This window comes from Bactrocera latifrons, unplaced genomic scaffold (assembly GCF_001853355.1).
Source record: "Bactrocera latifrons isolate USDA-ARS-PBARC rearing strain unplaced genomic scaffold, ASM185335v1 scaffold_37, whole genome shotgun sequence".
Taxonomy (NCBI): domain Eukaryota; kingdom Metazoa; phylum Arthropoda; class Insecta; order Diptera; family Tephritidae; genus Bactrocera; species Bactrocera latifrons.
The window spans coordinates 818,758-840,767 of record NW_017537012.1 but is presented as its reverse complement, the minus strand read 5'-3'; the positions used below and the strand labels follow the sequence as shown (position 1 = coordinate 840,767).

Below are 22,010 nucleotides of genomic sequence, written 5' to 3'. Positions count from 1 at the left end.
TGCTTCTCGTGTATGCCTGAAACTATAAAGATCACGAATTACAATAAATATTACCTATTTAACTATAAAGACACGCATGCTAACCTTTGTTATATTTCGAACCCGAGTTGCAAGCACCATCACAATCTGTGAAGCCTTGTATGGCCCTGTCTTTTATACACATCTAGATGTGTATAAGAGACAGACCCGAGTTGCAAGCACCATCACAATCTGTGAAGCCTTGTATGGCCTCTTTATTTTTACATTTACCCATACCTGGCTGTACAACTTCAATTAACTCCAGAGTCAGTGGTTCAGCCAATGAAACCGGTAAGCAGTTCTCTGTAAATAAGACAAATGCCGATAAAAATCGTTATAAAGGYCGTAATATATAGAAATAACTCCGAACAACTCACTTTGGTTATCCACAATCAGCTCCGGCTTGCATACCTCGCAGCAACCACTTTCGGAGGGCACCAACAAGTGCTCTGGACACGCGGTCACATCTGGGCAAGTCTCCTGTGATGATGAGACTATCAAAACCTCTCCTTTACGCAGACAATTGTATGTTGTGCAATTGTCAGCGCTCGTCCAAGTAGCGCCCTCTTCGTACAGTTCGTTACCCAGCACACATTTCTCTTGCACGCACTCCCCACAACACTTCAGTTCAGKCACCTTATTCTCATATTTAAAGCCAGACGGACAGTAGGTGTCACAAGTCTCTGTCGTTGTTATGACTAATGTGCTGCCATTCGGACCATAAGCGCACGTCTCCTGCTTACAAGGATCCGTGGGATGCGGCCATTTTGCGTTCAGCGGTTTAATGAAGTTCTCTCCCAACCCATTTTGTACTATACACATATCCTTCGGTGGTTCTGTTTGTGGCACATGTGATATGTTAGCCAAGAAATTTCGACTCAAACGTATTACGCATGTACTTACCACAAACGTAGTGTGGACAACAGTCAACCAGTTCTTGCTTTCTAACAACTTCGTAGAAGCGCTCGGCGCATTCTTTCAATGCAGGTGGACAGGTGCTGACGTCGCAGACGATCTCTTGTGTCGGACAACAGCCGAGTTCTTCCGTAACCACCTTCTCACCAGGTTTGAGTGCGCGTGGTAATTCCAAGGGCTCGCATTCCTCTTTCGGCTTGCACTCTGTATTTGATATACAAATAGTTAAACCACTTATACACTCTTCTTCATCATAGTACTTACCGCAAATGAACTGCGGACAACCATCTGGTCCGGTTTTCTGCTTCTTAAACTGTCCAGGACCACATATAGGCATTAAGGGTTCGAGACATGCAATTGGTGGCGGTAGCTTTTGTTCGGGCACACATCTGTAACGTGGGCAACACATGTCAGCAGATTCGATCTTCTTCGGTATAAAACCTTCCGCACAGATATTCTCTTCTATCAGACACTTCTGTTCCACGCACTCGACCTTTCCTTCCATATTGCAATTACAATCTGTGCACTTGTCCTTCTTCCACTTATCACCTGGCGCATGCACCAAATCGTCRCATTTCACACACGACTCTTCCGGCACACATTCCCCATATTCCATAACTTTACCGGGTGGACAGAAACAACCTTCGAAACGTTCCTCTGCCAGGCACATATCATTTGATTCCACGGTCTTAACAAACGTGTTGGTCTTCATATTGACCGCATCGAATGTGTGCTGTGCCTTGATCGTATCGCAGGTCTTAGCGCAACCACATGATTCATATACCATATCGCTAGGGCAATCGAAGGGACACATGTCGGGATGACGCCAATACAAGCAGATGCCCTTCTGTGCACACTGGCGCGCATAAGCGGCCATCAAGTTACAAGTACTTTGCTGATGATTKCCGGGCTTACATAATTCTTTTTGGCACAATGCAACAAACTTGCCAGGATCAATGATCATGTTGCACTTTCCGAAGAGCTCCTGATTATAAAACATCAGACAGACATCTTTCTCCGGTGGTGGTGGAACACACTCGTCTTCAGTTATAGTTTCACTGGCGCAAATTTGTAGCTCATTACCCAACTTCGGTTCGTCGGCCTTCCAGCTTTGCAGCACGACTGCCAATTCCTTGCTGGGTGTACGTCCCTTCTTTTTGGCTGGATTYTCTAGTAGATCGTTTTTGGGATTATGATCGCAATCGCCGCAAAGACCCTCCATCTTGCCGCTATACTTGATGCTGGGCACCGAAAACTGTTAGAGATTATTTAGAATTAGTCTTAGTGTATAAAGCAAGCAAACATTTCAATCAAAGCTTACTGTATAGACCATATCATCGTAKGAGACACGTAGATCTACATGACTTTCCAGTAGCGAGAGGAAAAGCTCTTTACCGTTAACTTCACGTATGTTGACCCAAGAATTTTTGAACGGCACATTTTTCTCAGCACCATCTACCAGTATACGAGGCACCTTACCGACACGCGGGCGTTCAATATGTATGAGATGATCCCCATTGAAAGCATGGAAGGATTTAATGCATGACTCATCCGTGGAATTCGAAACATAACCCAGACGCTTGCAGTAATCCATTGTTACGTAAAGCTTTATGGCGGAGTTGTTAAGTTAATTAAGGCATATATTTAGCGCAGCAAACGCACTTACCTGGAAGCTGTATTGACCCGGTAAGACTATATCGCGTGAGAGCAAATATGTACAGTTGCCGTTGAAGTGGAAGTCGCGCTTATCATAAGTGAAGAACTGTGATTTGCCGAAGGAGTTGCACACGCAATCTTTGCATTCAGCAACCGTTATACACTTTTTACCCTGGCGCACTGTGCCCGCGGGACAGTAACAGCCGGGGAAACAGGCRTCGGGTATAATCGGACAGTCGTCGGTGTTTAGCGAGTCGCAGGATGGCTCACAGCGACGCTTGTAGCAATCGGAGTGTATAAGTGGCGCAGGGCACTCAAGTTCTATTGAAAAAATATGTACCATAYATATTTATTTGTCTTGCAATTAAATTTTTTCTGACACCTCAAACGGGTAAAACTACTACTCACCGCATTGCTGCACCGCACGCCACAAATTCAATTGTATATTGGGATTGATTGTCAAACACTTGGCAACAAAGTCCTGTAATGCATTGCATTTGCAAGTGTTGTCCTCGCCCGGATGTGCCCGCAGGCACTCACAAGTGCTCTCCATGCATTTGCTGACGAACTGTTTGTAGTTGACCGCCTTGTTGCACTTAACGAACACCGGATGCCTGGCGGAGTTGAAACAAAATTTCATGTCATTACACAAAATGCGAACTTTGGCGCACACAAAATTCAACTGCACAATCACTTCGGGCATACATAACGCTGTCTCTTATACACATCTAGATGTGTATAAGAGACAGGCCCTAGTAACCACACGCATACAACGGCACTTACTTAATCGCATTGCACAATGCCAACGCCTTCTTTTGCAACTCGAATGGACACGTTTGTGGGTAGCACATCTCCTTCGGTATCTTCTTGTCGAACCAGCTGTCGCCGAACTTGCCCGTGTTCTGTATCAAAGTGCCATCCGGCGTGCGTTTATCGTTGCCCGCAATGCCGTCATAGTAGCCGCAAAGGCCGTCAACGGTGCGTAGATACTTAGAAGATATGCCGATCTTAACGTAACCGATGTCATCATAAAGCACCCAATAGCCATGTTTGCGCGACACGACCAGTACYGTTTGGCCCGGCTGCGAGATGACAAAGGCCGCCTTGCAGATAGGTGAGTTCATTAGCTGCGGCACGGTGTACTCGAAACCATTGAAATTTAGCTTCATATTCGGCATGATCGTCAGTATGGCCGCCGATTCGATGTCTTTAATGGTGATCGATTTGTGACAAACCCGACGTGTCTCATCTTCGCAGAGTAGTTGTACTGGAAATAGAATTTAAGTCGTTAATTTCGGTGCTAATTGAAGCGAAGTCCGGAGCTTCACGTGCCGGACATAGTTCGGTAACGGATTGATGAACACGCTTTCTTTAATCTCTCTTTACGTGCAGATAGAAGGAGTAAAAGATKGATTAGTAGTAAATCCATTCAAACAAGAGCTCAAAATACTAGTTTCAAGTATTCCAACAACTATCGGGTCTAAGTAATTGGAACGGATCCCCATTTTTATTCGGTTAAAGATTATCAACTCTGCACCATTCCTGGAAATTATTTCAGGAATATTTTGGTGTCGTAGTTAGTAGCTGAAACTTAAATTATAAAGCTATATTGCCTAAAATCAGTTCGAGGATCTCCTAATCATCGATCTAACATAACACGCAGTCATTGAAAATTWAAAAACTCATTAGCAACCACTTACCAGTTATCACCCAGTTCGAGTTTTTGATGTCACGCGCCAAGATATGACTGCAAGTGTCGTACTTGAACTCAGTGCCATCGAATGTAGTGAAAAATTTACCACTAATCTCGCACGTATCATCTTTRGTCGGCTTCAGTACGCACGCATACCTGCGGCATTGTCCCGGTTTGGCATTAGACATATCCAATTCGATTTCATAGTTTTCTGGACATTTAGGTTCGACACAGGTGATAGTCTCATTCTTCAGTACCTCCTTTTTAGGTATCGGTACACAAGTGAATTCCGCACACTCTTCTTCCTCGACACCGCTCACTTCTTCCTTGGGCAGCAGTAGGAATTCTTCACTTTCACTTACCAAGACTTTAGTCTTAGTAATTTTGATCATATTGCCGAATTCTTCCATATCGGTGTAACTGAGTATGAGAGGGAGGGTAAGATTTATGAAATATAATRCAGCATATGTATGTAAAACAGAGCTGTACTTACGCTCTGGCGAACATCTGCGACATTTTACGTTGCTTCTTCTCCGTAAGTTTAATCYTCATATCAGGTGGACACTCCGGCTCGGGACATTTGATAATAGTGGCTGTAGGAATTAAGGGATAAAACCTGGATTATATTGTTCATTGAAAAAATATTTTCTTATTAATAGGAAGTCACACTGCTTAATCTAGTCCCTACAAAAACCGCTTTGTGTTTGTGAGCTAACTCTTTCTCCATTCTCACTCCAGTAAAAGTAATACTCACTTTCATTCGCGCTTATAATTGGTTGAGGCGTCACCACTATTGTCTTCTTGCATGACTCGTCTTCATCATCAGCACAATCTTGCACGCCGTTACACCATAATAATTCCGGTATGCAGTCGCCACTTGAGGGACAAATACGTTGATATTTCGGACAGGGCTCACATTTGCAGAAGCAATCCGGTGTCACTAAAGAACGCAAGTTGGTTTCGACGCATGGTGGGCACTTCTTGGGCTTACAATTGGAGTGACCGCCCAAGACGCAAACACATTCTTCGCATTGCTTATTCTCATACTTAGAACCGATGGGATAACTGTAACCGGAAATGAGAGTATATAAAAAAATAATAGAGTTTAGTGATATTCAAAGTCCTAGCTACACCTACGTGCTATATTCATCGACACATGGACACAGATTACTCTGTACACAGTTTTGTCCGTCCCAGAATAAACCGTTTGCGCATTTACACTCTCCACTCTTAGCTGTTGTATCTAGAATGCCATCACAAACTTGACATTTTGGTGGCGGCTTATCGGCCTCGGGCTGTTCTTCCTTAACTTCCACTGTGAATGAAAGATTAAGTATTTCATTTTATGTTAACCGAGCGTTTCACTTACAATAGGTTTCGAAGCAGCCTACTGGTTCTATGCGCATATTTATATTCTCCTCCCACTTCGATGGCACAATCTTGAAGTACTGCGTCAATATGGGTGAACGGAACGTGTTTAGTACCTCACTATTTTCGTCATAGTTGCCACGGAACTGTTCGGGTTGGCCATCAAAGAATAACAGCTTATTCCAAATCAATTTATTCTTCGAGAACATAACCTTAAAGCTAGTAACCCAGCCAGCTGGACCGCCTTTGGTGATAAAACCGGAGATGTTGCGTGGYGCCAAGAAGTCGAATTCCACATATTCATTTGGTGTATTAGCCACGGGACGCCAACCAACTGGTGAGGAAAGCTTCAGTAGATCTATAAGACGTGGCTTCTTTGCCGGCTGTGGCAATGACCAAATGCTGCTAGACTTCACTTGTGAGGAATGCATTTTACCATTGTCCACACCCATGCGATCCACGCACTTGCCTTCATCTTGCCAATTAACCGGTCTAGTTGTCGTGGTTTGTATGAGTTTCTCAAACTTTGGCTCTGGCGTGTTAACTGGCGTCGTTGTTGTGAGCGGTTCACCGCAGCCCAACAACTCCACACGCATGGCAATATGGCGATACCATTTCATGGGATAGATACGTACAGATTTCGCTTCGACAGGTGTGTGGAAGAGTGTTTTATGTGGCTTACGTGAATCGAGTGGACCGTTAAACTTTTGTGGTATGTCATTCTCTTCCACCAAAAAGTGATAAGATTCTCCATCAGGACTGTAAAGTATCTGTGAATGTGTGGGCATTGCAGACTGCTGATTCGAGACAAAAATCATTTGGATTTACCTTGAATAGCGTAACATATTTATCAAAATCTGGACTTCCAGCCATAACCACACCAAAGATGGGTTCCGGTTCCGGAAAAGTGACCTGTAGATATTGCATCTGATCATCGATACCGGGCGACCAACTGCCCACACTGTTCTGGGGGTTTGCAGGAAGACGGGCCATGAAGGGCGCATTATAAGCATTGAGTGTAGAGCTCGCATTGAAGACGCTATCCGGCAATGGTGCATCGCCCTGTATCAGCGGTATCAAGCTAAAAGTGTAGAGATTTATTTTCGCGTAAGCACTTTCATAATATCTGCACACTAAACTAACCGTTCTGGCTCGCACTTCAGATGTGGTACGATTGTGGTTGGCAAGGCGTCTGGCTCATGCTCGTCAACGGCGGGAGTTGTGACCATATATGCTATTTTTTAAAGCAGAGTAAAGTAAAATATAGTTTTATAAATCATAAGCAAAGTTAATACTGAACGAAACGTCCTCCACTGAGCACTTACGCAATTCCGGCACTTCATTTGGTACGCAAGTGTATGCATTATCAATACATTGACAAACTTCGGTCTCACCGGTCACAGGCATATGCGGCTGCACGTATTTCTCCGATTTGTCCATGCATGGACATTCATCTATTTCYACGCAAGTATTCTCATCGCGCCAGTACTTACCCACAGCAAAGCAATCGGGTCGGCTCTTATCAACACAGCCACGTTTGCAGTGTTCGCCGTTCTGGCAGAGACCACGTTTGCGCAGTATCTGGAAGGATAAGTACAAGACGTTTTCGAATTAGATCTTACATTTGACTAAATATGGGTGTAGAAGAGACGMGCGCTGCCACTTACTGAGCCATAATAATCGCAGGCGAATTCACATTGATTTGCGCACTCAACTATCACTTGATCTTCAGCGCATTCGTTCGGTGTAATGGGCTCCGTAGGCACCTTGCCACAGCTTGGTTTGATCTCTTGTACAGTTGCTATGTGATCACACACGTTCAGTGTTGGATTGAACATCATGTATTCACCGCAGGTCTTCTCCACATAATTCCAACCATTGCCGTTGGTCGTCGGCTGACAGTGCAAGAATTTGTGACAATCGCCAGGATATTCTTTATACTCGGCTATCACAGAATCGCATGGCAAACCAACTTGCGGCTTTTCAGTAGCCGGCGTTGTCGTGACCACTGCTTCGTCGCACTCACAGAATACGCGCAACTCATAATCGTGACATTGTCCCTTACAAACGAGTCCTTCAGCTAAGCTGCAGCGCACATTCTCATCCATATAATCGGGTGATTCGTGTGTATCCACCACGCGACATTCAATTTTCTTCATATATTTCTTCTGACATGTGCCATAAATGCTCTCCATACGATCGTAACGTGGCAACTTCTCCTCATCATTCAAACGCACTATCTTGCCCGTCGCATCGCCGTCGTTATCGAACCAACGTGTCCATCCACGTACACATTTCGGTTGCGTATCGGTGCCATAGGCATGTGGTGTCGTGCTTTCAAGTAAACTATTACTTGGACGCTCTGTTGTTGTTAGCGGTTCCTTGCATTTAACGCCACTGCAAACTTCTTTCTTCTTCGAGCAACGGCAGGTGGCGCAATCGTCGGTATACGTTACATCACCTTCGTAGTAAGTTTTGCCATCGCGTATCATACAAACCGGCTTGCAGTCAGCCTTCGGTACACATTCTTTATAGGTGTCATTTAGATAGATCATGCCTTCACCGCAGGGCTTTATGAAGCAACCCTCAATGCAGTTCTCTTGATTGCACATGCGCTCCGTCATACCTTGGTCGAGGAAGTTGTCGCAAGTTTCGACAGCACACGCAGGTGTACACGCTTTGTACTCGGCGCAGTGGGGATCACATTGCATGGCTGAAAATAGTACAGAAATTTTTTATCACAAGGGTGTACGGGGTATTGCGGATATGTTAGGAGAAAGAATTCCTTATAGGTTCGTTTGAGCTTATAGGTTAGGTTTGAGCCCTTATGCTGGCGACTAGAGTTCTATATGACTTTGATAAGTTAAGTCTAGATAGGAACAAAAATTTTTACGTTCCTGTGTTAATGGTAGATAGCTAAATGCAGTCACGTCCGGTTGTCCTAATCGAATGGAAAAGTCTCCGGCCAACCATAGTAAATTTTTTAGCCAAAATTCGTTTTTTTTTTTTTCCACCTTTTTCCCTTTAAGAGTGATACAGTGATTATAGCGACCCTGACTTTTCAATACCTATAATGCGAGTCATAAAAAAAAGTAGTATTTTATTTTGACCACATAACCACTCTTCTTTTGAACATTTATGTATACTTAAGGCTTATAATCCTATTGAAAATGTAATAAATTTTAATCTTCTTGTAACTTCTGTCAAGTGTGAATAATTGCTTGCGGCCCTGAAAATGGATTTTCCGCACAATCACGACCTGGTAAAATATATTCGCGACTGTCGAGAGAATCCCGTTGCAAGGTGAGTTTAAGTGTGTGTGCCAATGTGAAAATCACAATGAATAATTTTCAAGTATCATATACGGCTAATCGACAAGTCTACTTCGGCATAAGTATAATGTAACAAAAGAACATATAAATTTTAAGAATATATATACATATTCATAGAAATATAGTAGAGGCATACCCGGAGCATATGTATATATAAATATATGTAAATGTGTGGCTCTCGAAGCATAGTTATGCCACTTTACCGCGACAATCGAAGCTTAAAGCGCTTGTTCTTGCATATTTTGCTGCATATGTAAGACTGTGAAACGCGTCTACCACTTGCATTGTCGTCGGCGTTGCATGTGACGATTTGCACTAATGAATAATTGAAAAGACAATGATTTTCAGCTACTGCATTCACACCGAGCGCCACACACACACACTTGTAACCATTAAAGCTTACAGTGACCCTACAGTAAGCAACTTACTTACATGCACACGCATATGTAGTACACACAGTTTATATAKGTATTTGTAGTACTTACGACAGAAGTGCGGCGTACGCCAACGTATATTGATGCCGTGCTGGGAGCAGGCGTGTGCATAGGCAGCCACCGCTGTGCATAGACACTCGCAATCGCCGCCCTGATCGCAGGCGCACGTATCGAATATGCAACGTTTCAGGTACTTCTCGACAGACACTTCAGCATGACAATCCTGTAGAACAGAAGAAACAGAGAGAGAGTGAGTGAGCTGTGTGCGATTGCGGCAGGTGGAAAGTTAAGTGGAGAACAGCGCACTTAAGTATTAGTATGGCAATGCGTATTGGAATTTTAATTATCTGCCGTCTACACYATACTCACCTACACACRTACTTACACACTTGCACATGTACAATGGTCGGCATTCTTACCTTAAATATTTCCGATTTAAGCACGCCACACTTGAGCTGCGCCCACGTCTCACGTTCCGGATGCTCTTTGCACGCATCTATGGGTGTCGTTGGCTTGGCGCAGAACTGTTGCACCTTCCATGCGTGTCCGAAGACGAGCGGACTAGTTTCGATGCCTTGCGATGGCGTTTGCATATCATCCACGGCATTGTCATTGTAATTGCCGCACAATCCTTTTACTTTGTTCTTCCATTCGTTGCCGACTTTCACGTAGACGCGTGTACCTTCATCCCACTTCACTTGCAATTTGAGCGGTATTACTTCGACCACAATGAATACGCCGGCCTTGTAGATGTGGAAGGCGCCATGACCCTTGGTGTTGCTTGCATCGCGAATTTCTGTAAGTTGTTGGACTGTTAGTTAAAAAGCTTTAAAGCATGCCAAGTGTTCTTTAAGTAACTATTATTGTATTCTTGCCATTATCTTTCCTAATCGAAAAGCAGACTGCCGGTTTCAACTTCGATCAAGTCTGCTTTTCTGAATAACATATCGTAACGTGTTCAATGACGAGCTCAAGCTCTTTCAGACAAAAGCTTCTTATCCCTCTATCTATAAAGTAGATCAAGCAAATCGTAAATATAAAGGTACAGAGTTCTCAGACGAGCTCCAGTATAAGATCCTTTTGTCGGAATCTTCTAATCTTTCTGTCTATTAAGTGTATCCAGTAAGTTTATTAAGTGTAAGCTCTTCAGTCAGAGCCTTCTTATCCTTCACTCAATAAAGTAGATCCGGTGTATCTTAAATTTAAAGATGCAAAGATGTAGACAAGCTTCAGTATAAGACATTTTAGTCGGAGTCTTCTAATCTTTCTATTTATAAAGCAGATCCAGGAAATTTTAAGTCCACGGACATCAAGCTCTAGGTAAGCTCAAGTATAAATTCTTTTAGTCAGAGCCTTCTTATCCCACTATCAATAAAGTAGATCCAGTGAATTTTAAGTTTAAAGATACAAAGTTGTAGGTAAGCTGCAGGTTAAGACCATTTAGCAGGAGACTTCTTTTCTTTCTATCTATAAAATAGATCCTGTAAATTTTAAATCTACAGGTACCGAGCTTTARGTAAGCTCAAGCATAACCGGCCTTTAATAAAGAGTCTTCTTTATATCTATAAAGTATGTCCAATAAACCTTACATTTAAAGGGAATTTAATATATTACATTAAAATTTTCGAGTTTAAGACTTTCGAGAATGGTCCGATTTGTAAATATTTTGCTACTCACTCTTAATTTGCGACTTGTTTGGATCAGTTATGTAAGACGCGTCAGAGGTTAGTGTTATCRAATCCTGTACGCTGCCCGATAGTGCGATCTCCACCGATTTCGAGCAAGTAACGCCCATGGTCCCACATAAGACATTTTGAATTGTTATCGTGAAACCATCGCCATTCTCCGCGACACCCTTGGAGAGTATATAATCGCAGGCACCTTGGAAGTCGAAGTCATGATTATCATACGTGGTGAAGTGCGAGTCACCCCAGACGGAGCAGGTTGAACCACAACCATTCGCAGAGCACGTCCAGTTTCCGCTCTTACAAATACTGAAACATACAGAAACAGTGAAGGTGAAAAAAAAAACAAGAAGAACTTTAAAAATTTACCATTGATTGCAATCCTCTTTGAACTTGTCACCATCCGCGTAACTCTTACCRCCATGATGGCAAGAGCAAAGCTCCGGTAGCACACAATCTTTGCGGGAAGTATCATAAACATAACCCGGCATGCAGACACAGCCTGGCACACAATCCTCGATATTCTCCACATACTCATGCATATTCTTGCAGGTCTTCGGTTCAGCGGGCGCACACTTTGAGAACTCAGCGAATGGCCGATTCACGCATTCGGCACGCAGTTGTGATGAAGGTGGATATTTCTTCTCATCTTCAGGGCCAGCGTCCTCACACTCCCAAAGGCCATTAGTGCAAGTGCTAGGGAAAACACAAAATCTCTGCTAATAGGCAAGAAAAGCGAAGAATGCTTAAAATTTACCATAAATCAGGGAACTTTGCACCTGGACGCACTTCCTTGTAACCCGATTTAAAGGTCATGCCATCGTAAGTGCATGAGCACTTGTGTTGCGGTACGCATTCGTTATTTTCGTTCAAGTATTCACCATGCGGACAACGACAGCCTTCGACACATTCGGTCTTGCAAGAGTTTTTATTCGCCAAATCACCGCAGGTGCGCGCACATGAATCACCGCACTCATCATACACTTGACCCATCGGACATTTCACCGCTGTAATATATTACAAAACTCGTCACGTCAATTTGAAGCACAGCTACCACAGCTAATTACTTACCGCACTCCTTCACCGCCATGCGCCAGCCAGTCTTGATACCTTGACGTGTACATTCGTTGCCGTAGGCAGCCAAAATGGGACAAAAACATTTGTCCGGCTCATCTTTACACGCACACACGTCGTACAAGCAATCCTCATAATATTGCTCTGGTTCGACGGTCCAGTGGCAGTCTTGGAATATATCATCCATAATCCAGTTGCAGTATTTTTCGGCATTTGTGCGCTTTTCCGGATTAGCGCTGCACGGATGTGGGCCAGGTACTGTTTCAGTCGGAAAATCGCAAGTATCCTTGGTACGCCACTTGTCTGCAAATGGCTCCACAGCCGTTTCAATGTCACCTTCCGGCGTTAAGAAATCATCTTGTGTATTCGAATTGAATGTACCGCAAAGACCGGCGGTCTTATTACGATAACTGGGTGGCGCATCGATGTAGACACGTGAGATACCATCCCACCAAACACGTATGCCATCGGGAAACTCAACAGTCATAAAACTCGAACTGGCCAATCGCATGAGCACCTCTCCGGCGCCGAGAATTTTCGGGAATTTCGTAATTTCCTTCTCGTTTACGTGCACAGCCATGCCCTGGTTCAAGCGCACAGTATGCTGTACGCCATTCTTAAGCGTAAAACGTAGCGTTACCGACTTGGTGCAAGATGGATTATCCGCAGCGGCTACCAAATTGAGATTCTCAGAGATGGCACCAGAACAAGCCACGTTCTCCGCCTCTACCGAAAATTTGTCGTTCTTCAACAAATAGTATGAGCACTGACCCATGAAGTCAAAACGTTTGCCATCGAAAGTTTGGTAATGCGGGTCACCTATTGCACCACAGCGTGCRCCACATTGCTCGTCCGTACATTTCCACTTGCCGCTCTTGCAGGTGCTGTCACATAAAATTGTTTATAGCAGATATCCACTAAAGTACACAAAAAAATTTTTTTTTCTTTTTTTAGATAGCTTACCATGTGTTACATTTCTTCTTTATGACGGCCTCCGGTTTGAACTCCTTACCGCGCATGGTGCATGGACACAGCTCCTGTGTGATGCACGCATCTTGGTACTGCACYGTAYCGGCGGGGCAGAAGCAACCTTCATTGCATTTKCCGGGGTTCGGTGTCACCGCCATGTCACAAGTRGGCTCTACGTCAGGGCCGCAAGGCAGATAGACACGTCCATAGCTACAGCTCACAGCTAAAATTCATTTGTTTAAATATAAAGAAGGCCGCGTTATGTGTATATCGTTCACTTACGACAAATCTCCAAATTACGCCAACCATGCTCTAGCTTTATACCCTTAAAKATGCACTCCTTAGCCAACATGGAAACGGCATCGCAGTTACAAGTCTCCGGATGTTCACGATTCGGACAATTGCAATAATCATCAACGCATGCGCGCAACAAAGCCTCAAAGTTTATGCCTTTTATGCAGTCCTCTAATTTGTCATTCGACAAAAGACGCTTGCAGACGTTAACTGCCTTCACGCGTTTCGTCGCTTCACAAGTCTCCGAACCGAATTCCAATTCACGACTATTCTCCATTATACACAGGTCCGAACTATCTTCAACACGCCATGAGTCGGTGAAGGACTTAACCGTCTCCACGACCACACCACCTTTCGACATCAAGTCGTTCTTGTAGTCACCATCTAATGTGCCGCATAAACCGCCAACTTTGGACCACAACAACGGGCCCGCATGTATGCCGAGATACTGATGACGATCCCAGTCGATTTGTAGCCCAACGGACTCCAGTTGTATCTGTAAATGCTCTGCCACCGGTATTATTTTCATGCCCATCACCTGTACGGGTATGGGAAATTTCTTCGTCGGCGTGGATAGATGTACAGTRCCATCTGCGAGAAAAGTGTGCGACATTATACATTACCTTGGTGCTAATTAATAATGGGCAAAGTAACTTACTAATATTATCTAGAGTGTATGGTATGGACTGCCAGTAGATGGTCAGCGCATGYGCACACCCATATCCAGAACCATATGGACAGGCGTTAAGTGTAATATCAAATGTGGCATCGATCTTATCGTTAATTAGCGTGTGTGAACATGAAAGAGGAGCTCTGGAAAAAATTGGGGGTTATTGTTAGGGGTCACAAAGATATAGGTGGTTTTTGAGGTTAGTATTTAAAAGCTATACATTTAAAATTTAGTGACATGCRCGTAAGATTTCCACTACTTACTTGAAAACCAAACCATCAAAGGTCTTCATATTAATGCCACCCCAAGTGGTGCACAATGCCGGCTTGGGCGTACGATCGATCATCACATCGACATCGCCTTCGGTGTAGAGTGTGTAGCGTGTCGACGAAACTTGTGTCTCCTCAGAGGACCACCACTCCTGCATTGCGAAAAGAGTTACAAATTATAACCTTGGAAAGTGTAAAATATTTTCGAAAAGACATTACACTGTGAACATTCGAAAATTTATCAATTATGGCTTGTATACGCTCACGCTCGGTAGCCCATTGCTCGCCATGGCCATAAATTAGCTTACCGCCGCTAGCACCGCTACCAGAAGTTTTATAGCTTGTAGAGGTCTTACGGACTGTGTAACCAGGAGCTGCGTTATAAAAATGAGTAATTAAAAAAATTCCGATAATAAGTGAAATCTTCGAGCAATATTTATTTTAAAAAATATTGATAATCCACTCACCATAGACACACTTGGGCAATGGTTTCGGATAGAAATCACCGACACTATATTTGCATGTATACTCAATATTGAGGTTGCCCTGCACCGTTATACCCGGTGATGACGCGCATGAAAATTTGCACTTAGCCTCCAAGCCATCGTATTTACATTTATAATTGCCATTGAAGCCAGTGTTGGTTACGTTACAAGCCTGCACGCCTTCAGGRGGTAGCGAATGAAAAACAAAAGGTTAGAAGAGTATAAATTAATATTATATATCCATGTGGCAACCCTCTACATATAATTTTTGACATTGTTCTTTTACCAAGGCTTTGCTCGAAAATTTAGAGCTTCACTTGTAATGTTTGTAGCATATATGCAATATTTAGAATATTTTTTATAAATTCATATGTATGTATATCTGGCAACTCTTTAAAAAAATAAAATGTTACTATTTTTGACAATTCTTGTATAAGTCACCACGTTTTAGCTAACTTGTAAGGCTTTATAGTGTGTTAATCGAACCTATTTGGCAACGCTAAACAATTTTTTTTTAATTCTCTTTTAAAGTTTAGCATAAATAATATAATATCTGGCTGGTAATATTTTTATGAATTATAGGATTTTTTTGTTTATTTCATAAAAATACATACATATCTGACCAGATGGCAACTCCACGATTTTTTTTAGAAAGATGTTTTAAAAAATGAGAGGTTCTTACAATTTCTTAATCAGATACATGTAGCAACCCGGCAAATACTTGTGTAGAATCTGGTAGTAAAATATCTATGCAAAATATTTATATAAATATATATTGTATAGATATAACAGTACTTTAAGATAGGGTTACCAACGGCATTAAAATTGAAATACTCACTGTATTGACAGGAGTCGCCGCGATATTGCTGAGTGCATTGACACATATTAAATGAGATGCATTTACCACCATTCTGACAGGCTGGCTCACAAATCGCTGCGTGAGAGAGAGAAAGAGAGTGTAATAAAGAGAGAACTCACTTTAAGTTATAGAAATCTATGATGTAAAAATACTCACGCGCACAATCCGGCGGCTTCACTGAGTTTGTCTGCTTATGAAACCAAACACCATCCACGCATTCGAGATTCGTTATGGAACTGCCATCGGGATATTGAAAACCACTCATGCACTCAGCATTGCAGACGCTAACAAAAAGAAGAACAGATTTCTCAGTAAAAAAAATTTAATKTGACACTACGGTACTCACTTGTTTCTACATTGTACACGCGAATTTTTCGGTATCGGCGGCTTGCCGCTGCAGAAGGTTTTCTTATTCTGACACCATGGACCATAGAAATTCTCAGCGCACTTGCAAACGCCAGCTTCAACACAGATACCGTTGTTCTCACAAGGTGGTGAGCAAGTAGCTAAGGAAGGAAAAGTGAAGAAGTGTGGAAAATGCTATCATTGCAGGGTCTGAACGTAATTTTCCACTAATTTTACATACCTTGACAGGGAGGCACACTGGTAAGCGCTGAGTCACGTATTATCCAATCACCATTTATGCAGGCCAATTTCAGCGAGTTCGCGCCATCAGGGAACCGATATTCAGCCGTACAACTGACCTCACACTGACTGCCACGGCACTTTAGTGACATTTTCGATGGCAATTGATATGCCGGGCAATCGCCGTAGGGGGGTATTTGAGGGTTTTCGTGTGTTAAGAAATCATAGCTGGACTGTGCGCCGAAACTATTAGAATGTTAGGAAAAAGTATTTAAAAGAGATCTAGGAGAGAGATATCTAAGAGGCAGAGARTAAGGTTAGTTCTGGCGAAACCAAATAGTGGAATCCCAGCCATATGGTAGAAATTTCAAAACTGTCAGCTTGATCTTTCTTAACATACTGATATTTTATTGCATTCCACTAAAGGTTGTGGGACACGTTGGTTTTCTTATTGTACTCCTAATCAACCCCACTATGTAATCGAAAGTCAAATGCACCTACCTGCCAGATCCATAGCCGCCCTTATAGTGCTTTCCACTACTGCCGTAAGCACTATATCCAGCACCATAGCCACCTGCACCACCACCATAACCGCCGCTGCCTCTACCATGATTGTGGCCATAACCAGCGTAACTCGTCTTGACGCCATAAGCGCTGTGGAGAATTGTTTAACATAAGCAGAAAATATAAAAATATATGTAATGATAAGACATATCAAATAAAGAGCAAAAAAAAAAAACGAAAAAATAACTCTGCGGCAAAGACTTACCCGCCACCGCCATAAACAGAACCGACGCCTAAGTTCAGACTGCAAATAGAAGGTTGCAAATAAAATTAGTCGAGCTTATCAGCGTTCACTTTTTCAAGACTTTCCGTTTTAACTCGATAACAGAATTGCAAACATATTTATGCATATTAAAAGCATACCCCATTGGGATTTATAATTTTATGAGCTCATATTATATAACGAAAATATTATATTTGCTTTCGCCACAATGTTTTTGTAATTTCTTAAAATATTTACTTTAAACTTAACTTACCTAATCGGGGCCACCGGCTGAGCCGCTGGTGCTTTCTTAAAATATGAAAACAAGTCGCGTTCCTCACGTTCATTATCTTCAGCTAAATTTTCGTTCTCGGCGCTGATTGGACTACAGAAAGGGAAGAAAATTAGAGACTCAAATAAATAATAAATGTTAAAATTTSTGAAATACTTCAAATTACATACATATTATATCTATAAAAAATATAAAACAGAAAAAAATCTTACATAAAATACCATTAATCGGTCACAGAATTAAATTACTTTCAATAGGAGACTATATACAACCATAAAAAGGAAACTAAAATTCCAAAAAGTTATACCATTAGGTCGTGCGAGAGTCGTGTCAGAAAAAAAATTGTATTTGCCAGCCGATCTAGTTCATATAGTACCGATGCATTAAGGGGCGAGCCCGCTTTAAAGGCTTCAAAAATCGTGGAATTTTTCGGGAGGGAAAGAAATAACTGATTAAAGCGAAATTTCTAGGGTTTATAGTTATATATTTAAACATCATTCACAAATTTTTTGGATACGAAATCTTTGATATTCTCCCGTTAGGAAGCTAGTGCCCGCTGCATCTCGCATGTGCATTTGTCGGCGGGCAGGATGCAGGTCGCAATTTCTATTGGAAAAAAACGTTCAAAGAGACTTGTATTTTTTTTTTTAATTTATCTTCTAGTTAAACTAAAAACTTTCAAAAAAAGTGTAAAATTTTACAATTTTTCAAAAATAAAAAAGTGGTTTTTGACCAAAAAAATTCACTTTATGTTGTTTAAAAATATGTTCAAACTTGACTTTTTTTAGTTTTTTTTAGTTTAAATGGAAGATAATTTATTGCCAAAGATAATAAACTTTGCCCCAGTTCCATACGACGTTTAGTTTTTTTTMTATCCTGCCCGCCAATTAAGAAAAATCGTAAAAATGGAAAAGCGAGAAATCGCACGTCAAAGTTTTCGCCTTCTGCCTAATCGCTCATATATCTGCTAGACGCTCGATCACTATTTCCCTTCTAGCTTCGAAAATATTCTCATATAAAACTATGTGGACTTATTCTTAGATTATTTTTAAAGAGATTTAATTAAAAAAAAATTGAACTTTTGAAGCTTCCAATGCAGGCTCCCCCCTTAATAGAGGTTAGATTTATCAGTTTGATCTTTCCAAAGCTTATATTTTAACAAAGGAATGTTAGAATTGTGGATGACGGATATGCCAATAATAGAATCGTTGATTGATTTGATATGGTGGCAGTACYCAAAATCCATTTATGAAATTTCATACAACAGAAAGGTTCACTTATGACATTTCCAGTTTCATACATCAGAAATGGGTACTAGGCTGTACTTTGGTTTCAAAAAAAAAAAAAAACAAATTTGTTCGCTCAAAATCGTTATTGGTAACAAATTTCTTTCGTTTTTCTCTGGAAATTTACTTACTTTAGCAGTATTATAACCGAAACTCCATCTTTCAATGGTTGTAGAAGTTCTAACAAGACTCTGTCCTATAGGGATTAATTTAGGAAGGCTTTAAATTGTAAAATGTATTGTTAGAAGTSAGTTGCATCGGCTGTTTGACTAGATTATATGGAATCATCTCAACAATTCCTTCTTTTTCCTGCTTTTGGTAAATCATGATAAAAATAGTTGGTATTTCACATTTTTAGAATACTCGCAATGCTGAAAGACCAAGCATTTAATACAACCTAACTAAATCTACACATCTCAACTCGAGTTAAGTTTGGCTCCGAAGGACAGCATGTGACGTGAAGACAAAGGACTCAASTCCTTGTATGAAAAGCTTTTTTATTTGACTTGATATTCCCACAAAATGTAGCGAAGATTATGGAGTAAACCAATACTCCTATTTGCAAATATATTGATTAGGTCGGATCACTCTGGCATATGGCTGCCATACAAACTGATCGATCCAACTCATCTCCTTGTATGGAAAACTTTTTAATTTAACGAGATATCTTAACGAAATTTGGTATGAATAATTCCCTAAAGCAACAATCTTATGTCCAAAGAAATTTTTGAGATCAGACTACTATAGCATATAGCTGTCATACAAACTGACAGATCCAACTCGAGTCCTAGTATGAAAAACTTTTTTATTTGAATTTATATTCTCACAAAATTTAGCGTAGATTATTGACCATGGCAATGTAAAAATATTCGAATATATTGRTCAGATTGGTACCCTATAGCATATAGCTGCCAAATAAAATGAAGAAAATATCACTTCTTCATTGCACTTCCCACTTCCACAGCGTTAAATTCACCCACTCACCTTTGTACATCAGCATCCGCGGCTATTTGTTGGCTACATTGCTGCAGCAACAACAACAGCAAAGCAAAAATCAACTTTTCGTTCATAATCTTTTAGTTCCAAAACGCTTTATATATCTAAATGTATTACTTTTCAACTCACAAAGTACAGTTTGCGCAAAATTCACCACACAACGGAAGTCATTAGCGATCACTTTTGATATATAAATGCAAAAAAATTACGAGATCATTCACAAAACTCTTTTAAACAAGTGTGTTAACTATTATCCTTTATTATCCTTTAAGGATCTAGTGATCCGGCCTATAGCCTACAAGACATATCGTTTTGCCTTTAAGCGCAGGCATATGCTTTTTCCACAATTCACACAACTTTTAACAATTTTGAGTATTTTTTTACAATTTTTAGTCCTTTTTCACAATTGTGAGTCCTTTTGCACAATTTTGAGTCCTTTTTCACAATTTTGACTCCTTTTTTTTATAATTTTCACCACTTTTTAACACTTTTTCACTTCAACTGCATTCGCGGGACTTAACGACGAATCGAAACCGAGCGCTGGGCGCACGAAAACTGACCAACTCTAGCGCAAACAAGCACTTTTATAGGCGCGCAGGGGATATTTTTTTCCTTTTTTTTTTATTTAATTTTACTCCAAATTATAAAAATTTTTATGTTCTCACAGCGGAACAACTCAATGGAACTCGGCATTCAGCTACTTGGTTTTATCGCTGAAACGCGTAAAAAATGCTCGGAATGTCAGAGCGGAAGTGTGCGATAGCGTTGCCATATTTTCAAGTGCAGCTTCACACTGCTAACCGATCGTGTGTTTCACACATATAAACTAGAGCTCACGCGACTTGCGCTCGCAATTGCTTATCACTTGCAAGCTGGACGCATGCTATGCTACCAGTAAACACTTGCTTGTTTGTGGGTGTGGGTGTGCCTGGATAAAACTTCTTTTTATAAAAAAAWCGTTTCAGTTTTATATAACCCATTAATATTATATAACCACTTATGTTTCCTTTCTGAAATATTGCGAATGTGTGTGAAAAAATCGCGTTGGCTTGAGCTTGACATACTTTCTGCTGCCGATAAGCGTTTCTTCAGGGCGCTAGCTCTGCAATCTTGAGCGCAGCATGCGGGTTGTTTATTTGATAAGATTTTACAGCTACATTTTTTATGTTGCAAATATGTTTAACTTTTTATTTTGCATGAATGAAGATATGCAGCCATTTACGACATTGAGCTGATTTGGTGGCGAAATTAAGATAATTTTTTGGTTGAAACTGCTATGAAACCGCACAAATTTTAAGTACATTTCATTTTCATAAAAAAAAAATGTATATCAGAACAAGCAAAAAAACATAATGCTTCGAAATTTTTTTTATTTTAGCAGTTTGATTTTAGGGGCTTTTATATATGACATTTTTTTGCAATTTAATCTGAAGCGTGCTGAGCGTTTTGTTTTTTGATAATTTTCTCTTTTGAACTGCTCGTATGACCTTCATGAGTTGTTGAACCCAAATAAAAGCTTAATAAATTGTAATGAAATATTGTAAGATTTAGTGATTTTCAAGACAAAAACCGCATACTTGTTCGTTGCTATTATCACTGGTCTTACTGTTTTTTTTAATAACTTTACTCTGGTTTTATTATCAAGTGTTCTTATAAGGCAATGCCTTGTTTAAAATACAAAAGCTGGTGATATTGTGAAGAACTAAATTATAATAAAATCATAATAAATAAAATAATTTTAAAAGATGAATGTTTAACCAAAAGCATTCTTCCGAAGTCATGATATAAATTTAATCAATGGTAAATATTTTCAACAGTTTTCATTCAGAGCAGTACTTGAAATTATTATCCCMGATAGGGAAAAAATTAGCGCTCAATTTTATATTTCTTTACTTTTCAGTTTGATGTATTTTTTCTGAGAATGCAGATTGTACTCAGATTCAGATAATTCTTTCTTAATATGAGTCAAACAATCGATACTTTGATTACCTCGATGCCACGGCAAGAACTCACCTAGGTAAGATAGAGGTTGCTAGTAGTACTTATTCTTGAATATATATGGATGAGGTACTCAAGTCTAAAAATTTGAAAAAAATCGATTTTTTTTTCTTCATTTGATAGTTTAGATATTCCATTATCTGCTAAAAATGGTTTTCAAAGCTCAATTTATTTATAGCCGTTTAAGTGTTGCGGTGTAGCGGATTACGAAACTTTGAACGGATTCTSCTATGATTGAGGTAGTTGATATGATACTTCAAGTTCTATTCAACCGAATACTTTGAAATTTGAAAGAAATCTTTATTATACATCTCCCTATCGTACCTGCTTTGGATTTGGTAAAATCTTAATTTTGAGTATTTTTAC

The 22,010-nt window shown here is 40.7% G+C and overlaps 1 protein-coding gene across 1 annotated transcript in view; it reads right to left on the bottom strand.

Annotated features, from left to right (window-relative positions):
• Positions 1 to 19,854, bottom strand: part of LOC108972000 (hemocytin) — a gene marked incomplete in the record, with an annotated part of 20,798 nt that extends 944 nt beyond the window's left edge. Inside the window, 39 exon segments of the mRNA XM_018938409.1 lie at positions 1 to 22; positions 85 to 135; positions 220 to 321; positions 396 to 854; positions 922 to 1,137; positions 1,198 to 2,188; positions 2,255 to 2,539; positions 2,600 to 2,910; positions 2,998 to 3,203; positions 3,373 to 3,856; positions 4,290 to 4,702; positions 4,776 to 4,875; positions 5,037 to 5,347; positions 5,420 to 5,597; positions 5,652 to 6,420; positions 6,479 to 6,731; positions 6,794 to 6,884; positions 6,976 to 7,231; positions 7,318 to 8,363; positions 9,468 to 9,639; positions 9,836 to 10,212; positions 11,094 to 11,410; positions 11,471 to 11,797; positions 11,859 to 12,108; positions 12,173 to 13,059; positions 13,139 to 13,367; positions 13,427 to 14,029; positions 14,097 to 14,251; positions 14,372 to 14,529; positions 14,597 to 14,751; positions 14,845 to 15,042; positions 15,701 to 15,796; positions 15,878 to 16,005; positions 16,068 to 16,227; positions 16,308 to 16,552; positions 16,808 to 16,960; positions 17,076 to 17,114; positions 17,347 to 17,457; positions 19,635 to 19,854. Of these exon segments, the coding sequence (XP_018793954.1) occupies positions 1 to 22; positions 85 to 135; positions 220 to 321; positions 396 to 854; positions 922 to 1,137; positions 1,198 to 2,188; positions 2,255 to 2,539; positions 2,600 to 2,910; positions 2,998 to 3,203; positions 3,373 to 3,856; positions 4,290 to 4,702; positions 4,776 to 4,875; positions 5,037 to 5,347; positions 5,420 to 5,597; positions 5,652 to 6,420; positions 6,479 to 6,731; positions 6,794 to 6,884; positions 6,976 to 7,231; positions 7,318 to 8,363; positions 9,468 to 9,639; positions 9,836 to 10,212; positions 11,094 to 11,410; positions 11,471 to 11,797; positions 11,859 to 12,108; positions 12,173 to 13,059; positions 13,139 to 13,367; positions 13,427 to 14,029; positions 14,097 to 14,251; positions 14,372 to 14,529; positions 14,597 to 14,751; positions 14,845 to 15,042; positions 15,701 to 15,796; positions 15,878 to 16,005; positions 16,068 to 16,227; positions 16,308 to 16,552; positions 16,808 to 16,960; positions 17,076 to 17,114; positions 17,347 to 17,457; positions 19,635 to 19,720 (11,390 nt within the window).
• Between the last annotated feature and the right edge of the window lie 2,156 nt (positions 19,855 to 22,010).